The 13,595-nt window shown below is 38.3% G+C and overlaps 1 protein-coding gene across 1 annotated transcript in view; it reads right to left on the bottom strand.

Moving 5' to 3' along the window:
* LOC135072070 (ankyrin repeat domain-containing protein 29) overlaps positions 1 to 13,595 on the bottom strand; it is a 36,869-nt gene that overhangs the window by 4,997 nt on the left and 18,277 nt on the right. The window contains exons 2-6 of the mRNA XM_063966013.1: positions 4,570 to 4,680; positions 1,946 to 2,044; positions 1,421 to 1,519; positions 829 to 927; positions 232 to 429 (exon numbers count right to left, since the gene is read on the bottom strand). Coding sequence (XP_063822083.1) covers positions 232 to 429; positions 829 to 927; positions 1,421 to 1,519; positions 1,946 to 2,044; positions 4,570 to 4,680 — 606 coding nt within the window. The remainder of the gene's footprint in view (positions 1 to 231; positions 430 to 828; positions 928 to 1,420; positions 1,520 to 1,945; positions 2,045 to 4,569; positions 4,681 to 13,595) is intronic.

The following is a 13,595-nucleotide window of genomic DNA, read 5'->3' as shown; positions in this document are numbered from 1 at the left end:
GTGAGCACGTAGAATTTTGTCCAATGACCCCAAGCTACCCATCCTTATCGCTCGCGCGTAATTATGTTGCTGTCGCGCTCGCACACTCACTGCGGGCGCGCGTCGCACAGTCGCGACAGCAATGTAATTACGCGCGAGCGATAAGGATGGGTAGCTTGGGGTCATTGGACAAAATTCTACGTGCTCACGGACCAGGCTTTAGGCGTCACTTGTGGTCTTCATAAGACTGACCTGTCTGAGCTGGTCAACAGGCGCGCCAGCAGCGAGCAGCGCGCGCGCCACGTGGTCGTGCCCGCACTGCGCCGCGATCCACAGCGCGCTGGCGCCGTCGGCCCGCGCGGCGTCCGCGGCCGCGCCGTGACGAAGTAATGTGACGCACACTTCTTCGTGCCCGTTCTGTGCTGCGATGAATAGCGGGCTGGCACCATCCTGGAATGGATAGACTGTCTTAAGTCAGGTTTCGATAAGACCTCGTAAGACCGGCAGTCCCTTTAAAAGAACCAAATTCTCAAAGTAGTTCCGTCCTGAACATTTGAAAATCAATTTAGTAGGTATGACCGAAGGTCCTTTCCAGTGACCCAAACTAAAACGAAGTTAAAGCGTTTCGAAAATGTCATCATCACCATCAGGTAACTGTAGAAACATGACCCTCTTTAATTTAAAGTGTTGGCAGTGAGGCAAATGGAGGATTTGGCGTACACTCTAACGAGAGCTAGAGCTAGACGGATTGAAGGGGATAATATTGCATTGAAAATAATCTGCACCTGCTTCAGAATATTATTGTATGACTTTTGTTACTCATAAATTCCAAGTGATTTAATAACGAACCTTCATACAAGCGTTCACGTTGGCACCACGTCGGATAAGCTCTTCGACCACCGGCAAATGACCGCACTGGCAAGCCACGAACAATGGGGTGCCACCATCCTGTAAAACCATAAACGAAAATCTTTTGAAAATTAACTAAATACATATTGTAGTTCGAAGCATATTTTAGGGTTCTAGCAGCCATGCAATCTTAGAAAGTACTACTTTTTAGGGAGTGCTACAAGGCACATTTCTTGGACCATTGCTGTTTCCTCTTCATACAAACAATCAAGTTTAATAATGCTGGGTGTTAACCTCCCCAGCAATATAATATTGCTTTAATACACCTATATACGTCGTAGTGAAGCAGAAAGCTGGGTGTAGCGATGAAGTTCAACAAAGTATTACTGGCTGGATGGCAATTGGCAGCTGACCTTGTGGCAGTAGCGAAATTTATATTTGGGACGTGTTTTTGTCCTGGAAAGGGTCTACATTTTTATAGTGTTAGAATTCGCCCGGCAAGCGAAGTACCGTGATGGGTTCGATTCCCACATTAGGCAATCAATTTTTTTCATGTTATTAGATAAAGAAATGGAATTTGAAGTGTAGTTACCGTGCTGGGCGCGTCGATGGCGGCGCCGGCGTCGAGTAGCAGGCGCGCCACGTCAAGGAAACCGCCCTGCGCCGCGAAGAACAGCGCGCTCGTTCCTGTCTAGCGGGAACACGACTTTTACTTTATTCTTCCATTCTTGTAATTAAAGAAAGCAAGAGTTCTAAGGTTTGCTTCCGAAAAGGTAGGGGAGACCGAGGAGAGTTGTGATATTGTCGATTTTTTGGAAGTTATTAACTAATAGCGAACTCGTAACAGTGTGTCACAACTCTCACAACTCACCACGGTCTCTCCCCTACCTATCTCATAACATTTCATCTCATTGGGGTTATTCAATAATAAATAGGGCTACATTATCAAGACAAATAGATCGATTTTATCTTTAATCTTAAATAATACCTTCAAAGAACTGTCATAACCTTTTTTTAGTCTCTAGCAAGTTAGTTGAAGTTGTTCAGGTAACAGTTTGTTTAATCAATAAAAATGTAAAATATCAGAAGTGATAATATGTTTCACAATTTTACATACCGTTCTACAACAGGCGGGATCAGCCCCCTGGGCCAAAAGTTCTTTCACGCACTCTGTGTGTCCCATCGCGGCAGACAGGATCAAGGGCGTCGTACCATCCTGAAACGGAATACTGATCACATTAAACACTGAATAAACTAAAAGTAAATAAACATTTACAACAGAGGACCTAAAACTGTACCCTGAGGAACTCCCAAGTGAATTCGCGAAATAACGTTTCTGGAAATTGCAGCCGGCTTAGCTGTGATTTATTCGCCGATGGCTTGAGCGAGTGTCGGATGTTTCGCAGGGTGATGTATGAATCCGGCGTCTTTATTTAGATTCTGGAAATGGTTTTGCTCTTAATGGATTAGTGAAATTCGTGCGGTTGTAAATCATTAATTTCAATTTGTTTCAGTGATTCGTTTACATACCTACTCGCTGTGGCTATCTAATCAAAACGTTGCCGTTTCGTGATACAATTGAATCATGAAAGTGATTGTAAGATGTGAATGATGTGATTGATACCGGATGAAACATTTCATGCTATTTCTGAATGAATGGACTGTAGCGTTCATCTTACATCTCTTTCAACATAAACCATGGCCAATCTATAACCTAACATCAAATGCATCGATCTATATTTATCTCGAGAACAAACGAGTACACTCACAGTGCAATAAACACGCCATAAGCGCACTAACTGTAGAACCGGTCCGCTGCGCGTGCGCTCCACTTCTGCGCATCGCTGTAGCGATTAACTGCTTCTGGTTTTACTCGTCTCATTCACTGAATGCAATGGATTGATGACTATTGTACACTAATTGCTTTCATGGATTGTCGAAGTTCATGTATTATCTAGTCATGACCATTGCTTGGAAATTGATTACACGGACGCTTGCAAAGCCTGTGTTATCGCCAAAATAAGGGCTGTTTAAATCCGTTTTCGGAATCCTTTGCATTGTAAAATGTGCATGTGGATCCTTGTGTTGAGTGATCCTTGCTTCAATCTTAACAAAAATCGAGGAAGTTTTACTTAAAATGCAATCACAGAAAGATACCATCGCCTTTCCTTGTCCGGGAAATCCAATTTTACTGGTTTGGGCAGGCTTAAATCTTCTAACCCTAAAAAAATAAAGAGCCCAAGAAAAAGAGAGAAGAGAAAAAGCTCTCCCTTAAAAAGAATTAAAGATCTTACAATTTCTGTATTACTAAAGATGGTTCATAAAGAATGTGCCAATTCTTGAGCATTACCAATTTTAACGAGGGTAATAAAACAATGCGTCCGTTCACTAGGCAATCCCAGAGCCGTTATGCAATAGGCCAAATATTATGACAAGAAACCTCATCAAAGGGTTACGCAACGACCTGCGTAGGGAGACGACAAGAAACTAGCAAAATAACAAACTGCGAACTTTTGGCGTTGGGGTGAAGCAGGAGTTGAAGCGGTGGAAAATTGCGAGCAGGAAAACAAGAATTAGTAAAACTGGTTCAACTACAAATAATTACATCAAACATTAAGGGAATGACCGTAAATATGGTGATAGATAATAATTATTCAGATGTTAATGAACATTCAGCCATTCGTGATGTTGGAACTTGGAAAGTTTTATTAATGAGCACTTCAGTTTACAATAGGATTGAAGAAAATGGTCCCGTTCTTGAAGAGAAGGAAATCTTGAAACAGGTAAATATTGTCCGCTCATCACTTGCGCCAAGCTCAAAGTAATTTTATAGAATAGCAAACGGCTGAAAGTGGGGCACGTTTTATTTTCGTACGAAAGCTCGATTGTTTAGCGGGTAGCTGAATAGTAAGTACCTACGTGAGTGCCGAATACACTACTATGCCATAACTATAAACAGCACTGCTGAGGCTGAACTTTGGACTTTATAATTTTAGAAATAATGCAATTTAGAATAGTTTATTAACAATCGGTATTGTTACGTTGACTGTACCAACCATTAATAATGAATTTACTATCAGATTTTGTAGTCGCGCAGTGAATGAAGAACAGTGGAAAATTTAGTAAAAGTAGGTCAAGGTTGTAAGTTTAGTACGGATATTGTAAGGCGGGTTTGTGTAGAAAAATCTAACAATTGAAAAATACCTACAAATATCCAACTGGAAAATATGAATAAGTTTTTACGTTTAATTTACTCAATGAAACATACGAGCAGTAGCAATGTTATTCTACCCCCGGGTACAGTTAGGGTCTCAGGTGCGGGAACGAATAAGGGTTCATACAGGAGACACGTAGCTACCGCTGCATTGTTAAATGGTCATTCAACCCTCCTTACGAACCCATCCCTAGCCTTGATGAAATTGCAAATATTTATTGGTAAATTAATTACGTATAGCAAGGCTAATAAGCCATGTGGATGGAAAAATGATTTGATTCGACGAAGAACATAGATAAATTGAGATCCTCCTCTTTTTTTGAAGGCATTTATTAACACGCTAGGCGCATTATTAAAATTAATAATCAGGTGTCTGAAGTTCACAGTTACAGTTTTTCCATGTAGCTACGCTGCTGCTTTATTCTGGAAGGGGTGTTTCCAACCCATGGTAGGGCAAGCTTTGGGACGCGTAGAAGTGCCCTGAAGAGGCTAATAGAGAATTAGATTTTGTTCAGTGTCTAACTTACCCTGTCCCTGGAGTCGATGTGCACCTTGCCGGTGTCGAGCAACTGCCGCAGCCGCTCGCAGTCTCCTCGCAGCGCTGCCAGGTGGAACTGCACGTCAGTGCGAGATTCTTTCTGTAACAAAAGATGGAACAAATGAAGATCTATCCTCTTCAGGGCTGCAGAAGAATTACATGGTACCTACGTAATAATAATAGCTTAAATTCCTGTTCTATTTAGGTATGCAAGTTATCTTCTACTTTTGTTCAAAAGCATGCTTCCAAAACTGAAGGGAGATACAGACTTTTCCGAATACTTAATTCAATTCAAATTATACAAGCTACAAAACATCTTGGAAACCTTTAATAATGCTTATCGATCCGACGATCCTTTCAATTTATGCATCGTTTGGTAATAAAATTAGAAACTTTTTGAATGCAAATCAGTGAGAATTAAAGTAATTAACTGCAGAATAAGGAAAATGCAATAATGAAGCGTTTAACAAATGCTGCAGAAAAAACGTCATTGGCTGAATGTACGAGCTCGGAAATCTGTCTGCTAATTAAGTTTTGCAAATGAGCAGTAATCAGCGGAGTATGTTCGCGTGATCAACTCGCGCGAACCATACTTAAGTAACTGTTTATAAAGCAAGAGGTGTGAATATTTATCGTAAAAAAATCTGTTTATTTGGACAAAGCCACGAAAGTCCGATGAAATTGGGAAAAGAGGAGCTATAAAATACAGTCTCTTCTGTTCATTCAATTTTGTTCACCAATGCCAACATTTCGACATGAGACTGCAGTGTCATGATGCTCGGCAGAATATAAAGGAAGTCTTTATAGGATCGATCACCGTTGACACGCAAGAATACGTAAAGCAGATTAAAACTAAGTTACCAAGACTGTGATTGGTGAAACGGAGTAATTGATCCAACCCAATCAATCAAGAGTTCGACAGTTTAATAGCAGGATCTGTTTTCTTTCAAGTTTTGAACTAGTCTCTCGTTGCGCATTTACAAAATCAAGTTTCAGTTGTCCATTTCCATCGGTTTCCGTGACTTCACTAGTTAGTTTTCAGGTAACTTTTGAACTTTCAGTCATTTCACTGCACTTTCTTTCTTCAACTTTGCTCACTTCTTTTTTCGTAGCTACGCATAATAGTATTTTGTGGAAGATCAGACGAAAACAGTTTTGCGTGACTGTTGTATTCATGCAAATTACACCAAATTGCAGTTTTTACTCAAATAACTTCCAGACAAAAGATTTTCTAACCTAAAATATAGCATCGTTAATTTTATGTTTTTGTAAAGGAGTCATCAAGGTAAGTTTTTTTATCGTTTTTGTTTTATTAGCTAGTATATCGTAAAAAGCTTGTATAATTTGGTTCATTTCACAGTCACGTTTTAGGCAAATCAATTTTCGAGAATCTAACGTTAATAGAAAAACCTACGAGTACCTACTCGAACTCGTACATAAGTGCGAACCAAAAAGAATATTCTTGAAAGAAAATCTTCTGCGTCTTGAACGAACATAGGTTCTTTGGTCGTGGTAGGAGTAGGTAGGTACTTGGTAGTGGTGGCAATACAAATTAATTATATTCCTGTCGTAATATTTATTGCAAATGGATGTGGACTGTGGAGTGTCATCATAACTCTTTCCGATACTGAGTAGGAGTTACCATAAGCTTATGAGCTTGTACTAATTGGAATATAATAGTTTATAGCGGACGTGGTTATACTTCCTAGAAAATTGTAAATATCCCGGTCGCATCAGGCAATCAATTAGAACTGAAGTTGGAACGAGCAAGTCGTGGCTGCATTAGGGCAGCCTTTCGTGTACCGGGCCGGTGCTGCTAATGTACCCAGGAAACGCGATCCGACCATTCCATAACGTCGCCGGAGCAAAGGGTTGCATAATATCGAATTTAATACTTATTTCTTCACCCAGTGACCCATTGATGATCACAACAGTCGTAATTTTGGAAGCCATTCAAGGATGCGGCTTACTGAATAGCAAATAAATCTGAAGCAAGACATTGTTCCAGTTATTTTTGGTATGGGCGTTTTGATTCCTTTTGGACTCGTTACCTACAACGTGTGACAAAATTTACTAAAGCAGCGAATTGGTACATCTAACATCAAATTAAAATTAAATTGCCAAAAATTATTGCAACTGATCCAGTACCTGCATTTATGTTCCACATCTAAAAATACGATATAAACTGATGATGGCATATGAGAAAACAATCTTCCGACAGCCCTACTTCACAATTTTCTCCCGTCGCATATTGGGTTTCTTGTAGTCCGCGATTACGGTATCAGCTCGTATCGGCTAATGCTTGATGTATCGGAATTTATTGCCGACATGACGCTAAGAAAACCCCGCTGCTTTGTTCGAAAGCTGAAACTGCCTTTGTTTTATTGAAAGTTTGCTCGTTAAGTGTTGGAGAAAGCCTGATTACAATTCAAGAGACGGTAAAGACTAAGAGTGTTTGATCAGTTCGACTCACAATGGACCATTAAAAACTTAGATACTTCGACCATAAAATATCAACTGTAAAGTGTGTCTTTAGGATCCCATATGATACGAAGGGCCTTAAGAAAAGAAATCATCCCAAAAAAACCGCAAAGGTAAAAGCCCATCTTTTAACACTATTATGGAAGCCGTAAGAGGAAAACTAGAAAATACCGAAGGCCTGATACTGAAGAGATTAATGGCCTCACATTTGGCGTCTCCCATTTGCACCCGATTTCACCTTCGATTCAACACATTGAACCCTTTAAAGGTGGGCTATTTTCAGCGCCATAAAAGGGAACCTGTTTGATGTCAGTGCTATCATTCCAACCGTGGCTCAGAATTGTTTATTGATTTTACCACCTGTATTATACACAAGTCGTTTCTAATTCCACAACGACTTTTTAAACATTGTAAGATGCAAAGATTATAATGAAAAAGCCATTTGCACAGTTGGAACACTATAACATAGTATTTGAAATGCTTCAGTCGCTAGCTACAAGAAAGGTAAAGTAATACGGGCCAACAGTAATAAAAGCAAATGATAAAGACTTTACTGCTGCTACCACAATACTCAAGATAATCTCTTGGAAATGGACGTAAAGTATGCTTTACATTTAAACGGATTTCAGCGGTTGTTAATAAATAAACCTAAAGGAGGGTTTTGCAGTTTATTTTATGCAAAAGAACGTAATAAAAGAAAAAATGTGGGTGTCATGTGACAGAGGAGGCGGAGGATAAACTCGAGCTGAATACAGATAAAGCGACGAGGTCGTCTACCTCACCTGTGTAAATATTTGGTACCCTAGTTGCATTGTGAGAAGCCGAGCTAGATGAATCACACCTATTTTGCAAGAAGTACCCACATATCCGTAGTTTTCGAATGAGCCAGAATTTTTCCGATGTGGGTATCTAAATTTAAAGTATTTTGTCAAGGACGCGTTTTACCATTACCAGTCTTCACGATTTATTTAGGTATGTCTTCGTAAACACAATGATGTCATCCAAGTAGGTACTCAGTAGAGTAGTTCTTAACTTTGTCATAAGGTGCTATTGAAAACCATGACGACATTGAAATACTCCATTCAAACGTGTGGTCACGACCATGATTAGAGTGCGTTTGTCATTTCTCTATTATCCAAAGCTTTCATCTCCCGTGAAACGCAAATGACGTGTTTGGAATGATCGCTCGTGCGTGGTCACCGGACTGGACACCCTCTATTACTGCAATAGCCACAATCATTGATACGCAAAAGAATTTGAATTCTTCTTGTTTCCATGTATAATCAGTATTCCGGATATAATAAACGTAGAACTTGCAAGCAGGTATGTAAATATTATGTTCACTTCAGAACAACCGTTAACATTGTTTATTGCCCACGAGTTAATTTGCAATCTAATAGCTAACTTTTTGATTACCCCCACCCGTTGCAGTATGTGTAGTTTGTTGCATAAATTAATATTTAGTTAGATTAATAGTAACAAAGCAGAAATTAGTAGGTAAAAACCTAGTCGACGACTTGTACATTTCGTGATATCACACCATTAGTTTTGATTTGATTACTAACACTGAATCTAACTAATTGTGGCAAAACGTTGAATTTAAGAAGTCACGGAAATGGACCAGAAGCCGTCAGGCCAGTTATTTGATCAGCGACGTCCTCGCCAGTCAGGTGTGTATTTGCTTGTCCTCAGTTTAACACAAGTTCAAGGCCTTTTACGCGTGTTTTAGTGATTCTTGTAAAGCAACTCCATCCAGTTTTATCACGTTGAACACTATCTATCACATAATGTCAAATGGGTTAGCCTGTTAATTTGAGTTTTATTTGGAAGCAAATAAATTGTTTACTGATAGGTGAGGAGTTAGTAATATATTATCATCATTGCCATTGTCGTTTTTTGATTATGGTTACTAGGACTATCAACAGCACACCAAAACACATTGTTAAAATTGACGCCTATATTGCCTACGCCAGTGTAAAGTTTAATGTGCAGTCGTCTGTACAATCATAATCACACAAGTATCACTCTTAATTAGACAGTCATCATAAAGTCATCGATCATCGTTACCTGTCGAAAATACTATAAATAATAAAATATCATTAACGAGGCGATTTTGCATAAGATTTACAAATGAATTCAAATACTTGACATAAGTAAGCATAAATGTGAAGTTAAATACAGATATTCCGGTGTTGATAAATGTCAATAAATTCTCAAACACCTACATTTTTATGAGCGGCTAAAGTAAATTTAGAGTATCGGGTTCCTGCAATCTTTGCATAATAACGTAGGTAGTAAATAGATCCTTAGTTGCTTTCAAACAAAAAGGGTAATTGCACTTTCATTCTGTCTACCTGCATAATTAACGGCGCAACCGATAAAGGCAAATGCCCAGTGATCGCTAAACACACGCCGTCATTTGCCGCAGCTTCCGCGGTGCGCACGCGCATTACGGCGCGTCAATCGCCGGCAACAGTAATGCGCCATCAATCAACGCAATGGCGCGCGCTAGCGTTATCTGTGCTGATTCCAGGATGTGCAGACATCTGTGTGACGTTAAGCAGACTGATGCCAGACTATTAAATGTGAAGTGTAATGTTTTAATACAAATTGAGTTGTATAAAATGACAACTAAGATCCGAGTAGTGCGATTGATGATAGGCAAAAAGTTACAATAATTCTTATACATTTATATTTACCTACAGTAAAGTAATTCATGTACAATTCCTTAACTCGAAATAATACTTAGCGCCCAGTTTCGCCACTAACAAATTGATTTGTTTTAAAAATAATAAATAAAACAAGAGATGATAACTGTAATAACAAATATGAATGAAAACAATCTAATACAAAAATATAGGTGCTACTAAAGCATTTATTTTACAATTTAACATGTTTAAGCGAAGTTATAACAATGTATCAGGCTGATACTATCAGAGTCGATTATAAATTCGAAATACCTACTCCAAATGGTTGATATTTTATGTTTGATCCAGACCAAGATCTGAGATCTCAATTCGTTTTATAGCTTGGCGTTTTTATGGCGTCTTCGGTAATAGCTTATTTTTAAACTTCAAAATATGATCAAAGCTGGCATTGTCTTGGACACGTCCGACACATTTGAATTTATTTGGATTCTCGTCATCATTATGATTAGACGGATTTCCAAAAGTTACAAGTCTATTAAAAAATAATTCACCTGCTACGTTTTGTTCTGAAACAATTTAAAGTAAATAATCGGATACTATTCAAATATGTTTATCTTTGAATGATTACATAAGTAAGTATATTAAACAAAAAGTAAATAGAAAACATAAAATATTATTGTAAAACAAATAATGAAGACCATACCGAAGAAGATTTTCTTCGCCAAGATAGCAAAGGTATTAAGATTAATGACAACAAACCACAAGAGCAAGTTATTAGAGCGCGTCTGACGATGCTGTTTTGTTAAAACTCCTGCAGCCGGCGCGGAATTAATGCCTCATTACAAGGAAGGGATTTTAAAGTTAAATTGCGAAATGAAATTATAAATTCTTCGAGTTAACAAGCTGTGACCATGTTGGAGAATTTAGATTGGTCACGCCATGGCGGTCGCTCCACGGGCTGTGATTGTGATCACGGCAATATTAAAGTGAATTGTTTTATCATAACTAAATATGCATGATCGGTATCTTATAGATCCTATGAATCAAATGCATTTATTATGTAAAGCGTAAGTAACGGAACAGACGAGGTAGATCTCATTCGATACATTAGAAAAATTAAAGGAACAAGTGTACTAATTCATAATAGGTAATTACATTTAAGAATTGTATTTGTACTTAAGCTATTATAAGCAGTTATTCGCAACGCATAATCACATTCAGAACCGACAAATCATCCACGTATATCTCGAAGTTACGGAGTAATTGAAACGCTTCAATTACACGAAACTTTGATTTTTAGACGGCGTGGCCAACTCTCTCCACAATTTTCCCACAGGTCCGTCAGACCGACGGCGATAATTATGAAGCTTCGTTGCGTAATGGCGTACTAGAGGGCATACTTGGATAGGCAATTAGGCGTTGCACTATCATAAAATTAATCTTTTGAGAAATTCTAATATGTCAATTTACTGTAAAATGGTGTTTTTTGGGATTTGGGAGCATAAAATACCATCAAAAATCGTACAAAAGCTGTAAAATCCGGTTAATCTTACACACGGGACTATTCCCACCTCTCGTTCCCATCGCTGCAACTCATGTGTGTAGTCAGGATCTACAGCGTGACCGCTTTTAAAAACCTAACCAGTGAAGGTCAAGTTTATCCCGGGAAAAGTTAAACTGTCATTGGACCCTCAACGAAATTAATCAGAAGAACATACTTAGGAGGAGTGCGAATCCGTTAATCTTAGTGAGAAAGAAGCTATCGAGCTTTTGTTTCGAGTTTGGACTATTGCGTTAGTGTAATAATAACCAAAGTCTCATATCGAGACGAAATAACCTACAGCCATTACAGAAGCTAAAGTCAATGCTTCACTTTAATGCCAGTTTCATGGTGTTGTGACGCAAGAGAGCAATACTCGGGGCATTGTGTTGTGTCAGTGACCGACAAACTTTTTGCCATAGACAAAAACGCGACCGGATGTAAACAACTCTCTATTTCGATGGCATGCCTCGGGCCGCGGGAGCCTTTGAGGATCGATAGAACAATAAATAGTAGTAATTTTAGCCGTTATGCCATCACATCAATGCTAGATTAGAGCCGATGTTTTGTAAACAACTAAGGAAAAATCTTTTTTATTTATTTCAGTAAGTTTTGTATTGCTATCATAAATATAAACTCAAACAAAGCTAACGATAACGGTAGCTGTATAACGGAACAAACAATGTATCAAATCAATATCGTAAGACTCTTGAAAAGAAGGGCATTGTAAAAGTCGCTGCACTAAAAACTCATTGAAAGCGAGCTTTTAGAGCAAATGCCCCTTGCACTCCATCACGGAGAAACACTCATGTCACAGGTCAGCGCTTTTGAACGAGCTCCTTGCTTTGGAGGAAAAGTGCACTTACAATCTCGAAAACAGAACGAGAGCCGCAAAGATGACTGGCAAATTACTGATGATGATGACGCTGATTCTAACAGAAATAAGATTGCTATTGCTACATAGTACAAAATAGAAAACGCATAAGTATCCAAACATCGAAAGTAAATTACATCTAAACATTAACATAATGTTTGGCCGTACACTCGCAAACTTCGGCGCGTTTTAATTTCCTATTTTGCTATCCCTCTTATAAAAAGAAGCCCTCGCTAACATTTTCCCTCCCTTCCCTCTTATAAATTGAAAATTTCTCAAATATGAATTCCGAAGGATGTATAAAAAGCCCTTCAAACTTCCTTCTACAAAAGAATTTTGGGGTTGCAGATTGGGGTCGAGAGTATTAAAATTGAATTTTTTCCCCATGTTTCAGAAATATACAATGAGAAAACTTCTAGTTACTTGCACACACACTGCCTAAGCCTGCCTGTGATTATTTTGAAAGTAAATCATCATGCAGTGTTAGAAATTGAAATAAGTCATTACACAAATTAGTGTGCGAAGTATTAAGACGACATCCCGCTAGCAAGCATGACGGACGGCAACGCGCGGATTTCACATGCACTTACACATTTTAATGCCGCGGTTAGGCGCAGGCGCAGCTAACATTTGCTTGATGACTTCACACCTCACCGAGATGATAATATTATTGTCGTAACCGCAAATAATGACATATTTTTAGAGAAAGCTTCAAGTAATCGTAACGAAACTGTGCAGAAGGCAGATGTTACGCATGTTTTTTATTTTGATCGAATTAGTGAAAATATAATGTTTAGAGTGGTGCTGAACTCATTACAACAAACTAAAATAAAACATTATTTTAATCTTAGAATAAAAAAAATAAAACCGACTCCAAAAAACCTACACTAAAACGTAGAAAAATAATTACTAATTACCTACTTATTTATTAGGACGAATTATTAATATTTATGTAGGTATACCATGATTGATACTTCTGGAGTCGGTGCCAAGGTTATGAAACATGTAAAGTTTGCCTGCACCGACTCCAAAAGTATCAATCATGGTATACCTACCTACATAAATATTAATAATTCGTCCTAATAAATAAGTAGGTAATTAGTAATTATTTTTCTACGTTTTAGTGTAGGTTTTTTGGAGTCGGTTTTATTTTTTTTTATAAAATTTTACTTATTTCTTGCTTTTTAGTTAACTAATTATTACCTTGATGTTACCACTGAAGGTAGGCAGTACACTGAGACCAAAAAAAATTGGTTCATAATCGGCGGAGATATTACGTATAAAAAAGTTCATCCCCAATTTTCCACCCTTGGGGGTGAAATATTTTCTTCAAATTCGCATGAAACCACCCTTTTGATAATACCTATTCAACAAAAAAATAATCGTTCAAATTGGTTTATAATCGGCGGAGATATTGCGTATAAAAAAGTTCATCCCCAATTTTCCACCCTTGGGGGTTGTTTTTTTTATTA

Source organism: Ostrinia nubilalis, chromosome 5 (genome assembly GCF_963855985.1).
Source record: "Ostrinia nubilalis chromosome 5, ilOstNubi1.1, whole genome shotgun sequence".
NCBI lineage: Eukaryota > Metazoa > Arthropoda > Insecta > Lepidoptera > Crambidae > Ostrinia > Ostrinia nubilalis.
The sequence above is the reverse complement of the archived record's forward strand: the minus strand, read 5'-3'. Positions and strand labels throughout refer to the sequence as shown.